The sequence below is a fragment of the Varroa destructor genome, unplaced genomic scaffold (genome assembly GCF_002443255.2).
Source record: "Varroa destructor unplaced genomic scaffold, Vdes_3.0 BEIS01000002.1, whole genome shotgun sequence".
Lineage (NCBI taxonomy): Eukaryota > Metazoa > Arthropoda > Arachnida > Mesostigmata > Varroidae > Varroa > Varroa destructor.
The window spans coordinates 58,472,924-58,496,300 of record NW_019211455.1 but is presented as its reverse complement, the minus strand read 5'-3'; the positions used below and the strand labels follow the sequence as shown (position 1 = coordinate 58,496,300).

Here is a 23,377-nt window from a genome sequence, read left to right as displayed (position 1 = left end):
GTAATATATAATATCGTCACGTCGGTAGTTGGTTTTAATAGTGTTAGAAATGCCTAGGTATGAATGCTAAGATTAGGTTCCATAAGCTGTGGTCTGATCCAGCAAGTTAAGCAGGGCAAAATATCGATTCGTATATCTGAAATTTACCTTGTATAAGACGATCGTATTATAGCGTTCTTCACCATACACACGCTTCCTTTCTGATAGCACGTCCAAGCATTGGCCTCGAACTGTCTGATAGTGAACCTGCAAACATCGTACACACAATTTTTGTGCGATACGAGATACGAGTCATGTAATGTTTAGTTATGAATACCCATAAACAATCGGCTAAGTTAAACAAATATGATCATTCCACAAGTGATAAAAATATTTTAACTGTACAAGCTTTTTTTCTCTTGCTTCCATTAGCTTGTAACTGAAAAAAATAAAGAAAAACAATAACGAATTCAGTTATCTATGTATAGTACAGCCGTTTTCATAACATCATTAGTAAGTTAAATTTGAAACAAGTTCAAATAAACTCAAACAAATTCAAATCAGATGTTTTTGATGAAATATTCGACAATGTGTACATAAGTAAGGCTTGATCAAAAATAGGCTAAGTAATGCTGTCGATTAATTTCTAATAACTAACCTCGTGTAGCAGTTCGACAATATCAAGGTAGCTAGGATGGTCCCGAAAGACCTGTTTTAGGACTTGAAAGATAATCGTTTCGAGCAGCAACGCATCATTTATCGCCATCATGCCGACCTAAAAACAAAAAGGAACGACATATGCACATCGGCCTTCACGGGCTTAAGTTTCTATATATATGTATATAATTATTTAGCATGTATCTGGTCTTAGTTTAAAGTAAGCGCCATCAGAACCGAGGCACATTACACTTTCATAGAAAATACTCGAAGCCTACACGCAACGCAACGAAAAGTTAAAACGATACAAGTTGATTGAGAAGGTGAACTATATTAAATGTGTAGTACCTCGTCGACAAGGTACCAACATGGTGAACCTCGGCGTGTGATACTTTTGTCCATTATGTCGTCGATGATGAGATAGAAAGCCTATAACAAGTATATAACTATTAGTTACCACGTTTTGCGTTATGATTCGCTCTCGCCTCTCAGTGGCCCCTTCGAAATTTGCTGTAAATGTCAAATTTTCCGGACTAACAGGCGTACGATTCATGTTTAAACAAATATGAGACTTTGAATTAAATGAGTGTAGAATATTTTACAGGGAATTATAAATAGTTTCTAAAAATTTTGCGGTGGCTATTAGTCGCTGCTTACATTTTTCCCTGTTAGGAAATTTGCAACGCAGCGAGAATTTATTTGAACAGTAGCAATAACTATTTTTAGTTTTTTAACAGAAAACTTATTTCGAATCTTCTTAACACAATAAAATCGGCGTTACGACCTGGAATATTTCGATGGTCCACCCGAGAATAGCAGCATTTTCAAGGTCCCTCTCTGAAACTGGCTCCGAGGAAAACGTTTCGAAGGCTTGGACAACCTGAAAAATAAATTTGCGATCTTTTCGCTAACTGCGTTGCATGTTAATTTTATTAGACATTTCTACAGCAGTATCATAATAATGTGTACGTTTTCTCATTGAACTCTGGCGCTGACCGTGCCTGCATCCGGCATGCTGGCATCCATATTTGTTTTACGACAAACTTCCGCAAATAGACTTGAATGTTTTTTTATGCACCACTTGTTAAAATGACATGCTTTATACGAAAAAATGAAACACATATCGTTTTCTTCCTGTTTACGTATTTATATATTAATATAGGTGTTTGAATATCTATTGGCTATTTATTGCCCATTACTCCTAAAGCAGTATTTATATTCATCGCGCATGCACATTATCGCCTGGAACTTGAAATTTCCCTGTATCGTCAGCAAGCCTTTAGCTAGTTTCGTATCCGATGAATGCAATTTGTTAACTCGGCCGCCGTGGGATTGTTGCAAAGGTTGTTGTCAGTCTTGCTCTCACTCGACAGCCAAAGCGTCGTACGTAGACTCATCAGTCAAGATCAGTTGTGGAATATGCATCAGCACATATTAATCTTACTTGATTATCTGTATGGATTGATCTACTTTATTAATGAGTATGTCTGCTTAGGCCCTGGCGAAAGAAGCTTTTGGTTCTTGAAACTCTTGGGACCGTACCGCTGAAGCCATAAGCGTACTTTACATAAGCGTATTTTGTGGCTCGTGTAGCACAGTTACGCCTGCCGCATGCAACGTGAATGGTTCTTATATTAGAATGACGCGAAATTATTGTGCGTTAGCGTGGGCTTGTGAAAAAAGCTTGCCTACAATTACAATCCTGAAACGGGGATCACATCCTGCTGTACACGAATGCAGTAGATACTATCGTAAACAGATCTCGTAAGCGAAATTTGTTTATTACTTATCATATATGTTACCTGAAGTAACCGCCAGCGTTTCCCATGCGGTATGTTGTACATGAGGACTCTGTCGAGCCAGTCTGAAACGGCACTAAGTCCTGGATCTTCTTGGGAGCATTTACTGAGGTCGCGGATTCGATTGAAAGCTCTCTCTACTACAAGATGATCAGCTTTGTCCACCTAATGAAGATTTATTTTGAAGGTACGACTTGTAACTTGCCTATTTTCACAGTCGAATACAACGGACATCACCAAAACCTATCTCGTATCTCACTACCAGATAATATGTCTAACCCCTATTGGTAAATGCCATAGAGGTGCACTTGTTAGAGATATGGAATAGTTAGCATGTATTTATAGCTTTCTAGGCATCAGACGCGGGGGAAAAGTCACAGGAAGTTAGAAAGGTAGAAATTAGCAATGAAGAAATGAGAAATGGAATTATCAAACCACGTCTTTGTAAAGTTAGGACTATAAAAAAAAATTCCAAGTCCCCTAACTATATTCAGGGTCCTTTTTACTTACCTGAATTTTAGCATTTACATCAAATAGTCCCATTGTAAGTGACAGAAGAACAGATAAGTAGGGGCTAGTGGTCAGCGAGTCGCACGAAGTCCTAAAGATCGAGCATTGGGATAAGCACATATGCGCCCTTAGTGTTCGAATCAAAATTGGATCTGGGTAGCGCTAGGCATTCAGATGAAATATATAACATTGAAGCAGTACATAGAAGGACGATCATTAACACTGGTTTCAGCATGAACTCTCGTGGAATATAAACTACGTGACATATACGGTTGGTGATTTCAAGGGGTTGCAAATCGCTAGAGATCCGTTCTTTGGGTTTCTTGGTACAATGAGATATGCCACTCAACATAGTACTTTCGATGTACTAATGTTAACGTGAGTAAATTCATCATAGTTAGCGGGTGAGCCAACAACGCCATGTGAGAGTATCCATCACGTATCAAAAAATTGGGTTGGCGTGTTCATCCTGTGGCGATATAGTTAGGAAACAAAAGGCCTCGCATCCAAAAAGTGTGTTTCAGAATAACGTCTATATGCCTTAAATGAAGATTTCCAGTCTTAAATGATGATTTGACGCAGCAGCAATTACGTGCATAAGACCACAGAATATTCAACGTACCACTAAAATATGTCTCAGATTATAGCAGAATTTAATAGCTTCGCTATACGAATACGCTAAACAGGAGAATGGCCTTAGCAACACCAAAACAAAGCGGCCGGCAGATGTGAAAATGTAATGACTACTTCTGACAAATGTGATTATTTATGTCCAGCATATAAACACCTCACAATATCAGAAATATGATTGAAAGTAATCTACAAAGCGAGCAATCATTGGATCAAATACCCTTTCCCTGTACCTTTAGTCTTCCTCGAGCCAAAGCATTCTCGCTTTCCCAGCTTCCTCGATCTTTAGCACAAACCTGAACAACAGCTGGAGGGAGGTAGGCGTCATCAGAGATAGAAACAAAGAGGGCATATAGCTGTTCACAATGAGGACGAGCTCATGGAGAGGTATCTATATTTACCTTGTTCGTTCACCGTCGCGCATACGAGGAACAAGATCGACGGTCGACGCCAGTGTTAAAAGGCACAATGAAACGAGTAGAGACAAGCGATCACACGTAACTATACATAATGGTACTTTATGAGAATTTTCAAGATTTCTTCTGAATCCGAATATTTCGTGCCAAAAGGTAAACTTTTGCATTAAGAAGAAATTCTTTATTTTCATTTCACTATAGCACATATCGATCAAACTGATGGCGAAAGTTATAATTAACGAACGTCATCAGTCCTTTTTTTAATTTACTGTCTAACTATATATTGTTATAATATGTTGTTACGTTACGACATAGCTCTACAAAAATATATATAGGAGGCCTTTGTTTTTTCACACATTCCTTACCTAGGGAAGCGCTTTTCTAGTGTATTAGTAAAATCCCGGAACTCTAATGGGTAAATTACGCATGCTTTGTTGAGGTACACATATATACAAATAACGCATTTGTGCGTCCATCGGCTTCTATTAGCGTCCTTCGCTAAATCGGCGTACACACAGTCGATAAGGAAAGTGACCATTTACTGTTTAAAACGTTTGGAGTGTTTTGTTTGCACTATCACTGCGCTGACGATGTAATCGGGTTTTTATAAATAATAAATCCTTGTAAATATTTAGTGCCAGTCGCAGCAGTTTCATAGCCAAATATTAGGTATTTATAATTGGTAGCATTGGCTTTAATTGTCGAAACTTCATCGTCTATATATCGCAATGATCAATGTGAAAGACCACCGGCGTCCGGGAAAGGTACAGTTGGCAGCCATCGTGCTTAGAATTCGCTGTAGCTCGTCCCGAGGAGGGCTATAAGTATCACGCCGACTGCGTTAAGTTAGGTGCCCTCTCCCGTTTCTTTAAAAGTGACTTGTCCATATAAGTGGCAAACAAATAAATAAATATATAAATAATAAAATAATAAAACGTAATAGGTAATATTAAACGAATATAATTAAAAGAAATCGATAGATATTGTAATTCGATTTTTGTTTGACATCAAGCCAACGTGGTCGACGCCCGTCTCCTTTAAACATATCATCTCCTTGTCCAGAGTAAATTCGAACCGAATGAAGCTTAAAGGGATCTTTTCGTTTAAGATTCATATGAACCAATGCATCTTCAACCCGTTAATTTATATCAGGATCTTCTCCAATTTTATGAAATAGTATTGGTATCTGGCAGTTTGCTTTTCCATCACGCAACTGCGGATGTTGTAATATATCTGGCATGATTGTCATTTTTACTCGATGTATTTTTACCACTTGAAAAATGATAGATACTGTCCAAGACCATATAGTCCTTTACCACCTTCCTTTGACCATTCTATATTGCCACATGAAGTATTACCAACTGCACGTGTCAACGTAACAAAAACGGATTTTATAAAACCTCTTGTCTTCCTACGACGATAAACACGCTGTCGCCGACTACGCTTAGTCCTAAAGATAGTAAGTACGAGTACGAGTACGACTCCTACGAATGGCCATATCTTCATCAAGCGCTTCTGATTAATACCGGTAACCACTCGCGCGATGATAGCCAGCCCCAAACGATGATAAATAGGCATTAGTAACTCCATGGATGATTGGAACCTTTCCCTCAGAGACCTGTCCGGGCAATTTTTCATCCGTAAGTCGATAGAGTGGATGGACGCTTGCGTGAAGCATCCCATCGGTAAAGTGGAATAATCTTTACTTTTAAAGAAATGGGAGAGGACACCAAACTTAACGGAGTCGGAGTAGTACTTATAGCCATCTTCGGGACGAGCCACAGCAGCGTATTCAATAGCTGCCAACCGTAGCTTTCCTGGACGCCAGTGGTGTCTCACATTGAACAACTACATAGATGATGAAGTCCCAACAATTAAAGCTAACGTTACCAATTATAAATATTAAATATTTTGCTACGAGAAGGATTTACCGACAATTATGATTTCTCAGCTTGCTTCGGACTCTCATCTCATCAAGAGGGCACATCGAAATAACCAGGTGGCAACTAACTACAGGCAGGACATTTCGAAATTCGGCGAGGTAGACATAAGAAGAACCTAACCCAAAGCGCAAAGTGTATGTGAACTGTGCGTTTCATCACTGAAGCAGGCCTACGCTCTGGTCGCATAAGAGTATCCTTGCCAGTTTGTTTAATACTGACGAGATACAGATTTAAATGCAATGGCCTCACCCGCCCATTGCAGAGCCCATATGAGTAAACTTACGAGTTTTATGGGGACAGGTGCATCATAAAGCTGCAATAATATTGCTAATAAATTTCGCAGCAGTCGCTACAGAAACAGAGGCCAATGGTGGGACAATGAAAAAGCATCTTCATCGATGATCTTTACCCGGAGTACGATACTAGGCTATACGTTCCTCAAGCAAGGGACACTAGAATAAAGCCTTAGTCCTCCTTCGCCGCCCCATAAATTTCGCAGCGTTCAAGCGAACTGAGGCCATTGGTGGGACAATGAAAAAGCGCCTTCATCGATGACCTTCACTACAAAAACAGACCTTCACTATAAAAATAAATCCTCAGCTTTCCTTCGCGGCCCCGATTTTTGATATGCCCCATTTTAGTCATTGATCATTACTTCCCCGCCCCATTTTTGATACAGTTGATAGTCATGATGAATTATTGCTCCACTTTTGATGATGAATTATTGCCCCATTTTTGATCAATTGATAGAAACAGTTGACAGAAGCAGTTGATAGGGTCATGATGAATTATTGCCCCATTTTTGATCAGTTGATAGAGTCATTGATGAGTTATTGCCCCCATTTTTGATAGAGTCATTGATGAGTTATTAACATCTACATCATTACATTGACAGTTATACAGTTGATAATTATTGCCCCATTTTTGATCAGTTGATAGGGTCATAGATGAGTTATTGCCCCATTGCCCCATCTTTGATAGAGTTTTTTTGATAAGTCATTGATGAGTTATTGCCTTTTGATGAGTTATTGCCTTTTGATAAGTCATTCATGAGCTATTGCCAGTCATTGATGAGCTATTGCCGTTATTGCCCCATTTTTGATAGAGTCATTGATGACTTATTGCCTGATTTGATAGAGTCTCGCTGATGAGTTTTGCCTGATTTGATAGAGTCATTGATGAGTTATTAACATTTACACCATTACACTACAGTTTTTGCCTCATTTTTGATAGCCCCATTTTTGATAGAGTCATTGATTTGCCCCATTTTTGACAGCCCCCAGTTATTTTGATAGAGTCATTGATTTTATAGAGTCCACTGATGAGTTATTGCCTTATTTGATAGAGTCAGTGATGAGTTATTAACATTTACATCGTTACATTTTATCATTTACAGTGATTTACAATTATTAACAATTACAGTCGAGAAACTTCGAAACAGTCCATCTACAATAAAAAATAGGCCTTTAATCGATCTCTTCCATTCGTTGCGAATCTTCAGCTGTGGACTCCAGCGCAGGTGGATTTTGAAGCATAGATTCATCTGCACTCTCCGATTCATCGTCTTCAAGGCCGAGTCCAAGCCTAATCATTCGATGGATGCGATTTGCAAAGTGGCCTGGCTCCTCGAGGTTAAAGCCAGAGCATAGTAACGCAGTCTCGAAAAGAAGCTGCACAAGGTCTTTAACTGATTTGTCATTCCTGTCAACTTCAACCTTATCTTGTAGCTGTTTAATAATAGAATTGTCCGGGTTTATTTCAAGGTGTTTTTTGGCAGACATGTACCCCATCGTTGATGAGTCCCGAAGTGCCTGTGCTTTCATGATACGTTCCATATTAGCTGACCAACCAAATTGTGAGGTGACAATACAGCATGGTGAGCTTACCAGACGATTTGATACAACAACCTTCTCAACCCGTTTGTCAAGGCAATCTTTCATTACTTTGCACAGATTCTCGTATTTCTTAGTGTCCCTTTCAAATTTCTTTTTTGCCTCTTCATCTTCAGGAAGTTCCAATCCTTCTTTAGTGACTGGAACTAGCTGTTTTCCCTCGTACTCTTTCAGCTGCTGTATGCAGTACTCGTCAATGGGATCGACCATGTAAATTACCTCAAAGCCTCGTTTCTTCACACGTTCAACAAATGCCGAATTAGCCACGAGATCGCGTGATTCGCCAGAAATGAAATAAATTTGTTTCTGGATGTCCCTCATACGGCTAACGTAATCCTTGAAAGAGCACATTTCGTCTCCAGATGCCGAAGTATAAAACCTCAAAAGCTCAGCAAGCTTTTTACGGTTTTGGGAATCTTCATGGATCCCCAATTTGATGTTCTTAGAAAACTGCTCATAGAATTTCTTATACATATCCTTGTCCTCTGCAATAGAATCAAAAAGTTCTAAGCATTTTTTGACGAGATTCTTGCGGATCACCTTCAGGATTTTGTTCTGTTGGAGCATCTCACGCGAAATGTTCAGGGGAAGATCCTCTGAATCTACGACACCGCGTACGAAATTAAGGTACTTTGGAATCAGCTCCTCACAATTGTCCATGATAAACACACGACGGACATATAACTTTATCTCATTTTTTTGCTTTTTGTTCTCGAACAGATCATATGGAGCCCGTTTCGGGATAAACAGCAGAGCGCGAAACTCTAGCTGGCCTTCCACCGAGAAGTGCTTCACGGCAAGGTGGTCCTCCCAGTCGTGGGTCGACGCTTTATAAAACTCCCCGTAGTCCTCATGTGAAATGGTATCAGGATTACGCATCCATATCGGCTTTGTCTTATTAAGTTCCTCATCCTCAATGTAAGACTCCCTAATAGTCTTTTTTTTTTTTTTATCACCCGCTTCTAGATCAGCATCTTCGTCTTCGCCTGCATCCTCTAAATCGTTGTCCTTCCCTTCCTCAACTCCATCATCACATTTATCGCCTTTTTTTTCGTTCTCTTTCTCATTCTCGTCCTCTGACATCTCTTTTTCACGGTATTTCTGAACGGGCATAATTATTGGATACCCGATAAACTGCGAGTGCTTTGCAATAACTTCCTTAATACGTCGCTCTTCGCAGAAGTCGGTTACATCCTCTTTGAGGTGAAGAACAATTTTCGTACCACGCCCTAATGGTTCTGAACTATCTGTCCGAACCGTAAATGAGCCTCCAGCAGACGATTCCCAGGTGTATTGCTCGTCATCATTGTGTTTCGAAGTTACGGTAACCCGGTCGGCGACGAGGTAGGCTGAATAGAAGCCAACACCAAACTGACCAATCATAGAGATATCGGCTCCCGTTTGAAGGGCCTCCATGAAGGCCTTCGTACCCGATTTCGCAATCGTACCGAGGTTGTTAACTAAATCTGCCTTCGTCATACCTATGCCAGAATCTATGATAGTCAGAGTTTTGTTGGCGCTGTCAGGAATGATCTTAATGAACAACTCCTTCTTCGCTTCCAATTTCGTTGGATCCGTTAGCGACTGATAGCGAATCTTGTCGAGGGCGTCCGACGAGTTGGATACCAACTCACGGAGAAAAATTTCTTTGTTAGAGTAGAACGTATTGATGATCAGCGACATCAACTGTGCAATCTCCGCCTGAAAAGCGTAGGTTTCCACTTGCAATTCTTCAGTCATTCTTGCAAACCTTCAGCTCAAACACACTGCGACAATCTAACATACAATTGAAAAATGGTTATTTTTTTTACGAACTAGCTGCGACTTCAATCGTAGCACACTGGCATCTAACAGTCCACTAGAGGTAAATTCTAGATACCATTTAAATAATCGTTGTTTGACGCAAGGTGATTGTGATCCAACCCCAAACGCCTCTTAATTACGGTTCACCTTATTGATTGTATAATAGATTATACCAGTTAAGTAAATTTTTTGTTTATAATGTTATGGTAAAACGATGTAAAATAAACTTTAGTTGAAAACAAAATGGCTAATCTTGTTGCAGCTAACCCTTTCGACACGTCAAGATGGAAGCCGCGGCAAGAAATTTCACAAGTCTGTTTCGAACATCAAAGGAGTAGCATCCAATAAGATTTCAACGGCCCAAGGACGAGTAGTAAAATTGTTTTGTTCTCTTTCCACTATAGTTGTTGACAGAAGTGTTGTATTTAATCAGACGTATGTCAAAAACAAACTTTCTTTAGGCGTGCAACAACAAAGTTCTGACTTCCACTTTGGCGAGATGAAAACGATAGCTTGTCGTCTGCAGGTTGCTAGACCAATCAGCAACGGTAAGAATTGAATACAAATAGGAACTGAAGACTGGTGTGCTTCGCACAGGTATTTAAATATGAAGAAGTCGCATTAGCTAACCGTCTACTCTATTGCCTTCTTCGGATCTACAATAATTTATCTTAATAAACATCTCTATAAAGAAACTTAAAGTTAGAAGTGCTTGGAAAGCGTCTTAGATTGCACACTTGATAAGCTGGATGTGCTAACATTGGTGCAGTAAAGTTTTAAGGTTATGTAAGCAACGAAAAAAAAACCGTATCGTAATTCATTATCTTAACCTTGGATACGAAATGTAAAATTGAATATATAGGAACTATTTTGACCTCAGGGACGGTTAGTTGTGGTTACGGTAAAGGACGCCTAGTTGATTTCAAGGTGAGGTTAAGTTAGCGTGGAATTGTATTTTAGGATCCTGTGATAGTAAGTTCTTTGATCAAGGGAAACACGTTGCATTTTTCATACAAAAATACTGACAGCGAACAAGAAAAGGCCTCCGGGGAATATTTTTAAAAGTCCCCAAGATGTTTTTTAAAATAGGATCTAACATTTGGCAAGTTTAAAGTCAAGTCAAAGAGAGGTAATCTTCTTTTGTTTATCTAAAACTCAAGAAGATTGCCTCCCTTTATGTAAACATTATGTAAATGTTTATCGGGAGCATCGAAAGTATTGCATAGTATTATTTAGCGCAAGGTGTTTGTTTAGACAACAGTATTATAACGTAGTGCCTGTATGCACCTAGAAGCACTCCAACAGGAGGGCTTCTACTGACATCTAAGTACGACCCCTAGACTAAACATTGAATAAGTAATTGTTCTTTTGTATATAGTTTGTAAAGCCAATATTGTTTACTAATAAAATAGACACAGCTTTTGATGAGCACACATTAAGATAACGATATAAGACCAAATTGTTAAGAGTAGAGACAGCAGCTTAACAACAATAGATATCACGTATCAAAGTTTCACGGATATATATGTCGTGACCTTTTGTGATTACGTGGTGTATATTAGGTTGATACGTAATTTGCAACATCAATTAGTTGAAAATAAGTTAGAAAAAATGTTTATTTTATTTAGCCTTTAAAGTTTTATTTACTTTATGAAATCGGTTCATGTATATTCCTATCCACGACGTTCAGACATCCGGCTTTTAGCCATACCTCTTTGAGCCATCGCTTCAAACGCTCGTTGTTCTGTCTATTATGATCGGCATACATAGTTATTAGTGAGAATATATAGTACTGGTTGTAGCAAGTAATTACCTACACTATCCTAGTCAAATACACTTTAGATTTAATAAAATGCGGATTAATGGTAATATTTATTCCAAATATCTGGTGACTTTATAAAAACAAAATTGCATTTACAGTCACACACAACCACCTTTTCACCAAGCAGGACAGTTCCCCTCGCATTTTTGAAGGTACGACTCTATTTGGCCTCTGTTTACGTTCATTAGCGTTGTGTACGTCGTTAACTGAAAAATGTTTAAACATGTTTAGCCGTTTTAGTTGTTGCGAGCGAGCAGGCAGTCATATTTTACAACTTTCCTCTACTAATCAGCAATATAGAAATCTACTCAGCGGGCTCTACTGTTATTTCATGAAGATTAGATAACGGATACTAACTCGATTTACATGCAGTAACATTGACTTAGTCTTTGGGTATCTGGGTCTTTTTTTTTTGGGGGGGACGGCGACATTGTTATAATAAACTCTTCTAAAATGATGAAAAAATTTAGTTAGACATACTTTTGAGTGTTTTGACATTTACTAGCGTATTCGCTATCAAAGGGCTGCTTAGAATATCTGAATAGAATAGCTGAAAAGAATACCGTTCCGATCAGCAACCTTTTAACGTCAACACTAACAAACCTAAAATGTATACGAGGACGTTTTTCAGTGCAGTCTTACCTTGTTGAGGTTTGGCTGCGTTGAGAGCACGTTAAACAGGCCTTCAAATGAAACGTTCTGGAACAAAGACATACGTAATTCACGAAACGCTAGTAAACGTTCATATCACTAAAAATTAGCATTTCTGCAAATTCTTCTAGAAATGCGCATAGCCCCCCGACTGGTATGCGTGTAATCTCGAACTATGCCCCGTTCAAAATTATGACTATCTAATACCATCTAGGCGTCTAAGTTTTCACCACATACTTTCACATTAACCGTATCGCCTCGTCATCTATTGACGTAAAATAGATGAGTTCTTTTATGATGCTAGATCATCTTAACAACATTGATATTGAAGCTTTATGACACTCGAGCCCTTTACTAATAAATCCGCTATACCAAAAAGACACGTTGACCACAAGCTACTATAGCGTAAAATCAAAACATTACGTAAAAATGGCTGCGTTAAAATTGTTTCTCACCTTTTGCCCAAGCTCAACCATGCATTTGTTGCCAGGGGTTCTGCGATCGTCGAAGAACGGTGGTGGCTGGTTTGGATCATAGTTCGTTTCAAGAACAAACCTGAAACTCAAAAAAGTAATTTTATCACGCGACAACAGCAATTAACACGTACAATCAATACTAATAAGGGACGAGCGACATATGTATAGTTCTATATTTCGTAAAGATTTTTCTTAACTTCATTTTTCAGTTTCTTATGAAAAAAAAAAACTGCAAAGTCAGCATGTCTAACTAAGAGGTCGCTCGGTGTGTTTGTAGTTTTATTCCCTTACTACCAGTTATAATCTACGGTTTTGTCTATATGTACTTGTAAAGGATTCACTTTTCAATTTAAGAGCAGTTTTCTCATTTAGCATCATATGTTGCCAACAGAACTATATTTGTATATAGCTTGCCTGTTGCGAATGGAAACTCTTTACTACAGGATTTATAGCTATCTTAGGGTTATAAGTGGAACTGGGTTTACAGTTGAGAGGCACACAGACGAAGGACTTAGTAGCACTTACTTCTTCGAAATAGTACTTAAAAATGCACAAAGTTCTGTAATAATATGCAAAATTTATTTTATTAACCATATATATATTTTTTTCTTTTAACTTTTATTCAATGATCCTTGATGCCACTCAATTAGGAACCATCTTACAATATCACACTTGCTCATGTCTTAACTAGAAGCCTACTTTCTTAGTTTTTTTTTTGACACTCGGAAACTTCCGTTATTGTGCAGCTAGATTTCGTCTGCTGGGCGCGATAAAATCAAGTCGCGTTTTTCGTAAATTTTCAATATATTTTAAACGCAATTCATATTCCTGTGCGTCTTTTACCTGTACGTAGATCTACTAGGCCGAGGCTACCTCGAAAACACGGAGACATCATTAACGACGTCTCTTTTACGTTAAGGAAAACAGTTGGTCCATAATGTGCCCGAATTTTGGCGGTCTGTCAGTTACATTTAATGTGAGCGCTAAATTTACAATGAGTGTACTTTACTGGACGCCACTCAATGACGCAACGTGGCGGAACTATACTATGCTTCTAAAGCGACACACAAGGAACAGTGGAGGAAGTTAACGCTTTAGCAGTGTACGTTGCGATCCTATACGGTGTCCAGTGTCGAATAGGGACGGAAGCTCTGTGATGATCTCGATAATGATGTGCTACGAGGGTCAAATATCTTGTAATATTTGCAAGTGACTTCTACCCTTCTACTTTTGACTGCACTAAGCCAATACGACGAGAAGGATACATATTCGTGTCTTTTCTTAGTAGTTCCCTGATTAACATCTGCATCCTAGGAGCGGTACCACCCCCGAACTTGTTATTACATAGAGTGAACATCTGATTTCAAACATCAGTGTATACAGCCCTTGCCTGCAAAATCACATCTCCTGACTGTTCATTGTTAAGCAATGATAGCGAAGCTTTAGCCTACCAATATGCTATAGCGTTCTGTACAACCTCAGCGCTCGTGCTACAACCGGAATCCCGACAAGTTAACTTCATAACAGCGACCAGCACGCACACTAATTGTGCAGTAAACGTAAAGAAAATGGAATCCACATTGATGATGTGTGAAGGTTTTCTTGGTACGCAAATCAAATATGCGTCATAATAGTAAGCTTATCTTATTCAATGGGGACACTGCTAATGCACCAATGCTCTAAGTATATTTTAAAATCGTATATATCCAGTAAAATGAAGTATATGTAGCTAGATTTATTTCTACAAAAGGTAGTTTAGAACACCTTACATATTTGAAATAAAATTTGTGCGTTATACAAATTAGAATTTTCGCTACTTACCAATTTCCGTTTTTATTTGTAGCCATAGGGTATTCGTCAGCACCGCTTACTCCACGACTTTTCGCCAAAATAGTACCTTGACCTATAAGTACATAAGAAAAAGTACGTTCATAGGATGTTTTATTGATATCGAACTAAATACTATAAACCAGATCAGCATCTTACAATGAATGTACTAAAATAAAGAATTTAGCATGCAGCTTCAAGGTGCCACGAGAACCTAATTCAAACATAGTTTGTAGGTTTCAAAGATCATTGTTGTAAAACACAAACCAGGTTTGTTGCCTCCGAGGATAAAGTAGACGGGAGCAATCATTTTGGCAGCAGTCAGGTTCGCCTGAAACGTGTAGTGTACACTTACTAAAATCTGTCTAGCAAACCTAATAAAAAATAACATAAATATGTATATATACTTTCAATGTATATATAATAGGTATTTGTCTTCTGAACGAAATCAGTTTGTTAACCCATGACTCAAAACCCGATCGCTATTGCATAGGTCGGAATGACGCAGTTTTTCTTTGTTTTTTCTTTTATTATCTTTTTTATTAATTTCATTTAAAAATTCTTTGCAATGATACTAAAAGTTGTTACGTTATTTAGACATACATATGCTGGCTGTGAGATGTTACTTTACCCTGCTTTCGTCGAAAGTGAGTCCCCGCTCAAATATATCGCGAGCCAAAAATCCAAGCCACTGAAGATCCCTCTGGCCGAAAATAAGCCACTTGAATCGCAATTATATTATATTAATTAAATAGTAGCAAACAAGTACTACAAGTTTAAAAATAAAGACACTTAGAAACAAATATGAAAAGCGAAGTGCCTTAGAATCATGTGCCCCAACGGTTCAGATAGATTAGATAGCAAGATAAAAACTTCTAAACAATACGCACGAAGTGCATGCTTGCGGCTGATCAAAGTATTTTAATATATTAAAATACTCAGAGTGAAGTGCAAGTTATGCTGTCATAAAAAATATATTGTTAGAAATATCAACGTAGCTGGGTTGCGGACATACAATAGATATATAAAAATAAATATAATAGTATATAAATAGCCATTTCTGTAACTAATGACTGCATACGCTTTATGAATCATACCTGAACAATTCCAATAAATCCTCCGTTCAAATTGAAGCGTTCGTTGACCGTGAACGACATAACACCCTGGAAGGTAAGAATATGCCATTCCTCTAGCATCTAATGTCAAGCTCTGTAGCGACCTCCGCACTATAAAAAAATCATCAAGACCTAGATGACTACAACTTTTAAAATACTTTTGAATTAAGTTCAAGTGAAATGGAGTCAACAAGCTTTAGCATCGATATAGGAACTGAGCCTCCGATGAGCTGAAGGACCGTCTCTCTTAATTCGAATTCGATTTACCGGATTAAGACCAGTGAGGATACCGATGTAACCAGCGAAGTTAACCGAGTAGAACACAGTCGCGCCGCCTCGCTGCCATTCAATCTGGACAACGGTGTTGCGAAGAACCTGTATCAAACGGTATAGAAATATTTGGTACTTTTCAAATAATACGTGTCTATGTTAAAATTTATTGTATCTAATTTTTAACTGTATGCTGTACACTCGATTTTTACTTAACGAATTGTAAACTTAACGAACGATTTAACTACACGAATTTTGTTGTCTGGATGTTAAGCTACGATCTTTCAGCTGAAGAATCGATCTTGGATGAGCTACCACTAAATTGAAATCAAAGCGATTTGCTATCTATTATTTGGTGAATCACTAGGACGAGGACAAGACATTTCTTAAAAAATTGCATCAATCAGTAATGCGTTAATAATGATTACGTTGGGCAGAAATAAGCATTTTTTCAGTTTACGGTACTTTACGGATCAACGAATGGTAAACTATTAAATATATAATATAATAAATATATAAAGCATTTTTCTAACGTCTTGTTTCTAAGACTGTGTCCCAACAAAGCCATGTTCCGAAATTTGTTGCATGTAGAGGAAGTGTTATCCCTAATTACCATGCTTACTCAATATAGCCACTGGCGACACCGACTATAGCTTCCATTTGAGACTTTAGTCACGAACGAATCTATTTCTAAATACTACTTCTTCTCCAGTATTATTATTATCATTTATTACTAAGATTATGGTTAGCTATTTGCAATCTGGAAGCTTTCTAACCATAATCTTACGTCAAGCGATATTAGTAGGCGTAAACTTACTTGTTAAAATGACGCTAAAATACGACAAAAAATACTGGAAAATATTAAGCTGATAGCAAGCAAAAAGGCCCAAATAAAAATTAAAAATAGCCAAAAAGTTCAAGGGGTGAAAACAGATTCACCGTTTGAGCTTATCTAAACGGCCCAATTGGCTATTAATATTCTTTTTTTTTCTAAAAAGCCATCTATTTTTATATCAAAAACCTAGTTGTATCAAAAATAGTTTTTTTTTCTTTTAAATAATTCAAGTCGAGCCCTTTCAATCTAAAGCTTATTGACAATCTTCCAACTTCTCTCATAAAAATATTTCGCAAATTTCTCAGAAGCCGCGTAGAAACTATAAATGACGCAGAAATATGTTCTTTTCAAGAAAAAAAAAAAACTAATTTTAATAAAATGTTCTTGGCGGAATTTTTTCAGCGCGTCAGGATTGCATAATAACTGAATCTTCTGAAAACGAGGCACCCTTGTCTGCTTTCGTGATGTACCTGCTTTGTTTTAGTGAAAAGAACTGGCTTTTATTTAACATTTTTAATTTTATTTAACAGGAAACGATCCGCGAACGTCCTGCTCAATTTGAGCGCATCACCTTATCTATATGGAATACAAACCTCTGTCATTGTCCATGTCTGACTGCTCGAATTCCATCCGAGGTATAGGCCGAAATCCAAATTACGTGCATGTAAGATTTCACCCTACAACGTAAAAGAAGATTATAATTAGAGTTTCAACTATACTATTCATGTTCAATTACGATTTAGGCTATTCTAGTGGCTAACAAGCTTTTTTCTCTGTGACATGTTAATAATTACAAGCCGAGTTTATTTTTCTAATTATCTTTTTAACGCTTTTGGCTGTTCCCATTAAATGAATAAGTTCTCGGAATCAGCACTTAGGTATCCGTCAGTCAATCAGTTCTTGTCAAGTGCACGAAAGTAGAAACAATTCAATTGTTTCTTCACTACAAAGAACCATTTCGCTTTGCAATAGAACAACAGGCTCAAGGAAAAACAGGAATATTACTTAGATAGATACACTTTTTCAATTTAGGTCAGTGTTTGACTAAGTTTATGAGTTGGCTGTAAAAAGTTCCGTTACATTTTTCCATTTCTCACCTTTGCATTTTGGGCGACTATCGAGGTGCAGACAGTAAAGAATTCATAGAAAACGTTGTACAAGACGACCTGAACAAATTTAATCAATATTCAATATATTATTTCAACACCGTACGAGTATACCCTGGCCTGTTAATTAAAAAGTCGAAACATGCGTCCGCTATTATTTATTCTACTAAATAGGAGCCTATTTTGATTACTTCTAGGGATTTATTTGAAAATGTTTCGTACAAAATGGGATCGTGAATGAATGAATTATATAATTACTATATACGAGTATATTACGTCTCAAACACATCATTAGTTGCAGTAGGAAAGAAAGGTAATATTTATCGAACTCACTTCTCCGAGGGGTATGCCCGTCAGATCAGAAATGCTTTGGAGCTCCTCACGATAAGGCGATGGTAGAGTTTTATGGAGTATCGGCTATTTTGTAAGCGACAGACATTTCAAAGAACAATACTTATTTCGAACTACGTAACTAAGATAATGTTGTATATTAAAAACAGTCATCATTCAATAACATTAATGTTTACTTACATGCCCGTAGTTTACAAAATGTTTGCGTCTCCAGATTAATGGATTCCATGGGAATTCCGTCTCTACGTTATTGGAATTTAGAAATCTTTTTAGAAATGGTAGGCTTGAATTGCCTGAGACACTGTATCATACTCATAGTTTCTAGCAGACAAATATGTAAGACCTATTTGCAATTCAGCTTTAGTGCAGATATTCAACTAAAAGCTTATTTCCATGCACAAGATATGAAAGCGCTCTCATACCCCTACATGATCGATGAGTTTGACAATGAAGTTACCACCAAGGTTTCTTAATTCGCTTTGGAGAGTGGAGATCTGAAATGTTAAACACATATCGAAAAGGAAAGTTGACGTTAAAGCAGCTATAGCTAAATGGAATACGATCTAATATTTAAAATGGTAGCGCCAGAGCACACTGTCAATAAATAATGGCCAATTTATTTGATGTTTAGCAAACAAAAACAAACTAGAAATATATTTTTCACAAGCAGCGTAAAAGAAATCCTTTATGCTGATTGTGAATTACATTGGCAAGAGAGCACAGTTTGATGTAGATAGAAAAGCTTTTTGCTCCGACCTAAAGCACCGGCTGCCGGAAAGATGCGATCACTATGTTACGAACAAATGTTTCGTGCACAAGGGGCGGTTAATACAGAAACAAAATGTTAGCGACTGACTGGTCTAAGTTACCTCGACAAAAAAGAAAAACCATGCAGAAGCCACATTTAACTTTTACCTCGCTTCTCTTCAGCGCAACAAGTTCCTTCCACCTTTCTTCAGGGGGCAAATCCAAGTTCACAATAACTTTCGGCACTGAAGCACTGCGTAATAAATTAATAACATACAATAAGTACTTTATTATTTGCTTTGAGTCAGCAACAGATAGGAGAGGATTTGTGCTCTTTGTTGAGTAATATAAAATCTTAGAATGCTGAATTATGCAGATTCTCTAAAAACCTTATTCGTTATACCAATCGGCTTATTTCGCCTACTCGGTATTCCATGTAAACACATGGTCATCTAGAGTTTTACTTACAGACGGTAACCGCTGCTACGACTTCATGTTACTAGGAGACGGCAAGGCATCAATTTATGTAAAGTGTTAAATAACTTCAGATATGGTCGATTATAACAATTATCCTTTAAAATGAATCTGCAGTGACGCATAACAAAGAACGAATGAACAGCATTCAATCTTACTGAAAAGTTTGTATGTTTATCTGTTAATATATGTGGATAGCATATATGGCAGGAGGGCCTGCCAATCTTGAAGCTGATTTCCCTGGCTACTTTCGTTACACAGCCAACAGTCCCAATAGTAGGCGTATAACGGAATTATACTCATCCATATTAGAATGTCTATATTTTTGAATTGCAAAAAAAAAAACAAGCGTGAGTCCAAAAAGGTAGAATGAATATTGTTAAACAGACGGTGCGTAATAATCACGGTAAATTGATTCTTACAGTGATCTACAATGAATTCATATATAACTTAAAATCCAAAAAAAAAGAAAACAACTGTTTTCAAAAAACGCCAAAACCCCAATGAAATAGCTCTCATAGGATAGAGAAAACTAATTGTCGCTCACAGTTATCTAACTGATCGAGAATGACATCGAATCTAAACACAGAAATTACACAAAGTTCCGTGTTGCATTGTCGAATTGGATCGAACTTCGTACTTTGCTTTTGGAGGATAGGCGTCCTTGGTGCATTCTGTTTTCTTAGACTCTAGCAAACCTTCGGCGAAGCACAGAGCGACCTATAAAAAGAATTACGAGTTAGACAGCACAAATTCGAAAACCTTTAACGAAAAACATATATTGAATTTTTTTGCAGAATTTTCGAACCAGCTTTGTTAGTCAACAGCAAGACGCACCACGTAATCAAGACTTTTTGCGTTGTGTAAGATAACCATCAAATAGATATGTATAATATCTTTTAACACATGTTAAATGAAATACTACATATCTTTGGAACCATTGATTCTCTCCATTTCGACGATCCGTTTTTGGCTGTGGTTTCCCGGACTTAGACGATCTAGAATACCCTCGATTAAATTTCTTAAAAATTTCTCAGGATAGTCTTTAACCGTAACAGATAAATAATTCAATCTGGATATATCCAAGCTATTTATTTAATTAGCCCAGATCGATGATACCGCTGGATATAACTATGTGTTGTGAAATGCTTATTTATACAGTAAACAGGGGGTGATAGCTAAGTTGAACGTTAACCTTTAACGTTAACAAGGACCTGAACAACGGTTTTACTCTTAGTTCAGCATTAGAAGGGATTAAAAATAACGACAATAATTTGGTAATTTCATTCGGAGCATGATCTAACTTAACCTGCGGTCCTCACGACACTTATGTCCTCCCTTAGGTGGATAAGCGGCGTGCCAGAAAAACGAGCTAAAAATTCAAAGGAGGTCCCGCGACAATTTGACATTATTCCATAGCTAAACCATACTCCTCGGCATTATGCATGACGAGTAGAGATCTGTCTCCTTATCTTAAGAAGATAATTTCAGTCATAAATATCTTTCGTGGTTGTCATAGTCAGAGCCTGAATGATCGACAAGTGTAACAGTGCTGTTGTCGTCCATAATAGCGCGCCAGCGGCATTGTATAAACGCATTGCATATACGACACATAGATGCCAAGATCGTAAATCGAAGGTCTTTAGCATACCGTAGTGCCGAGAGCAATCACAAAGGTGAAACGTTTCATTCTAATCCGCTTTTACAACCTGTTTAAACGAAAGGAAGTGGAATAATAGTTTTTGTTAGTGTACCTAATTCTCAAGTATTGGCTTGTCATACATAGTATACGTACATATTATACAAATAAATTAATATCAATTCAAACACAGTATCTGCTGTGTTGCCGAGGTTTAGTTTCTTTTCAGCTACACATGAAGACGCTGTTCGTAAACTTTGGAGACAACCATCTATGAGCAAAAACAAACACATATAAACCTGAATTGGGTAAACTTGCTAATGATATGTAGCCTGTTCCATACGATTAAGTCAACTGCTCATATGCTACGCTTCGTAAAGTCGGTCACGCAACTCACTGTCGATTCATTGCTTTGGTTTTATACTAAGAGATATACTAGCGAATATTCCACCTAAATTTCCGAACTCAATGGGAATTGTATCGCTTAGCTGCCTGCTAACGACCAAGCTAATGTCTGGTAGGCGCAGCTAGAGATTACAACATATTTACGAAACGTAACACTCGATCTACAATCAACATATAAACCTGCATTTTGTTCGAACAGCAGTCAATGGCTGTGTTATTAATACGGATCCTTTTTTTTTTTTCTAGATAGTAATTGGTCTCACCGTGTCTCCGTATCTGCCGCGTTCACACACGGTGCGTAATCGCCGCGTCCGTCCCAAGCTCAACGCAGAGAAAACAGTTTCTCTAGACCGCTTCAGCTCAAATACGCTCGCACAGTAATACACACCAACGGTCACTGGCGGTACCGTACTACACAATGCATAACTCGCTCTGTTTTACTCAACGCCACCTGTCAACTGTGGATGGTCTCGGAGCCCATCAGGCGGTGGAGACAATGGCGATGCCTCCTTCGGCCATTTGGAGAGCGGGCCCCTAATGTCCTCACAAAGCAGCCTAATTCTCTTATTAAAAATCAATAATAGTATTTTATTCGGAATCTTGCAGATTTTTGTAGACTAAACTGTTGTGCGCTTCGCAGGAGTTGAGAAGTTCGTCTAGTTAACTCCCATGTATGCCAAATATCACTCATATATGTATATATATATACTACAAGGGCAAGATGACAATCATGCATATTTTAACGCACTTAACGATAAGGCACTGGGGCACCGTAGGGATATATATATATACATATAACGATTTTCAAACCTCTATCTTTAGTTGAATTTTTTTTAAAGTATAGAATATATTACTTAATATCTAAGCCCTTATTTTAGTGAACTAGGCTTCCAAAGTGTCGAGATTAATTCTTTGCTTCCGGCTCTCAGGTGCTCGCGGCTACCCAAAAAATCCGACATTTAGCGGAAAGCGCTGTCACATTTAATACCGACGCTTGTTCTATTTAATTTAGAGCCTTTTCTTTTACAGATCATACTTGATAAGAGCTCTTGCGAAATGACCACTGGCAACTTTGCAGTTTGCTATTAAATGACTTTTATAGAAGCTTATGAGTATAGTGTGTCGACATTATATGCACAAAAAATGCAAATTTTTGTAAAAACTAGAACTTAAAATATTACCCGAAATTGTAGCCACTTGCCTTAGATTCTCACTATAGGAACGTTTTTCATTAGAAAGAAGAACGGCTTTAGTTCAAAAAGCAATAGAATCAGAAAAATGCTCAACAAATGCATTTAAATATACTAAAAAATACATTCTTAACGAATATAAATTGGATGGAAATACTAATTTAAGGATCGATTTGCTAGACTCTTTTATGTTACGTATAACCGTACGGACTGCCTTGTGAATATGGCAACAAAGACGCTAGAATTAAGCCGCACCAGAAAAAAGAAACATTTGTCAAAATAAAAGAGGGGAAGTTGCCATAATAATTATTCGTGCTTCAACCGATTTGTATTGTTTAATGCTCTTCGTGTCCAATAGACACGCACTTAACAGAAAAAGACGAACCACCCTAAGAAGATGCCATGGTTTATGCTGTAAAAAGAAGCAGTAGTTACGTTGATGTTTTAGATCAAGAATACTTGCCAGTTCCAAACGTCACACTTACCTTCGCTCTCTCAACACCTTTCTGTGAGAAAGATCGGCCTTCCTCGCGTATTACATTTTTTTGTTATCTAGAGATCATTTGAATTTTAATTATTAATGGGGGGGGGGGGGGGGGTATATATCAACCTATCTCAGCAGGCTAGTTTGCGATTAAGCGTCAAACGCGTTAAGCAAGGTTTAATGGAAAAAGACGATCAGTACTAAGAATGATCAAAAGCAAGAAAATCTATGATTACGCAGAGATTAAACATTTTGAAAACAAAGCTTTACCGCGTATTACTTGAAAAAACCGTCAGTAACTACGAGAAAGTTACAGACAATCGATGTCGCTTAGCTATACTCATGGATCGTGGACA

At 37.7% G+C, this 23,377-nt stretch overlaps 3 protein-coding genes across 6 annotated transcripts in view; all 3 read right to left on the bottom strand.

Annotated features, from left to right (window-relative positions):
- LOC111244696 (uncharacterized) overlaps positions 1-3,763 on the bottom strand; it is an 8,331-nt gene extending 4,568 nt beyond the window's left edge. The window contains exons 1-7 of one of the 3 annotated variants that reach the window (XM_086979626.1): positions 3,568-3,763; positions 2,946-3,036; positions 2,439-2,600; positions 1,421-1,516; positions 985-1,065; positions 638-754; positions 148-246 (exon numbers count right to left, since the gene is read on the bottom strand). In XM_086979626.1, coding sequence (XP_086835752.1) covers positions 148-246; positions 638-754; positions 985-1,065; positions 1,421-1,516; positions 2,439-2,600; positions 2,946-2,978 — 588 coding nt within the window. In that variant the 5' untranslated portion in view covers positions 2,979-3,036; positions 3,568-3,763. The remainder of the gene's footprint in view (positions 1-147; positions 247-637; positions 755-984; positions 1,066-1,420; positions 1,517-2,438; positions 2,601-2,945; positions 3,037-3,567) is intronic. The other 2 variants (XM_022792030.2, XM_086979627.1) reach the window with 2 other exon arrangements.
- Positions 3,764-7,301: 3,538 nt separating this feature from the next.
- LOC111244232 (heat shock protein HSP 90-alpha-like) lies at positions 7,302-9,566 on the bottom strand. The gene has a single exon (XM_022791077.2). The coding sequence runs from the start codon at positions 9,564-9,566 to the stop codon at positions 7,401-7,403; it is 2,166 nt and encodes a 721-aa protein (XP_022646812.1). The 3' UTR covers positions 7,302-7,400.
- A 1,906-nt stretch (positions 9,567-11,472) lies between these two features.
- Positions 11,473-21,814, bottom strand: LOC111244233 (acid ceramidase-like). Of its 2 annotated transcripts, XM_022791078.2 has the most exons (16): positions 21,611-21,813; positions 20,955-21,012; positions 19,944-20,023; positions 18,998-19,082; positions 18,505-18,576; positions 18,065-18,148; positions 17,723-17,791; positions 17,219-17,302; positions 15,788-15,895; positions 15,503-15,568; positions 15,037-15,126; positions 14,673-14,736; positions 14,400-14,481; positions 12,558-12,657; positions 12,094-12,150; positions 11,473-11,657 (listed from the first exon to the last, which is right to left on the bottom strand). In XM_022791078.2, the coding sequence occupies exons 2-16, from the start codon at positions 20,991-20,993 to the stop codon at positions 11,568-11,570; spliced, it is 1,170 nt and encodes a 389-aa protein (XP_022646813.1). In that variant the 5' UTR covers positions 20,994-21,012; positions 21,611-21,813; the 3' UTR covers positions 11,473-11,567. The 2 variants fall into 2 exon arrangements, with proteins under 2 accessions (XP_022646813.1, XP_086836296.1); XM_086980170.1 differs by lacking the exon at positions 18,065-18,148 and having other exon boundaries at positions 21,611-21,814.
- Positions 21,815-23,377: the final 1,563 nt, after the last annotated feature.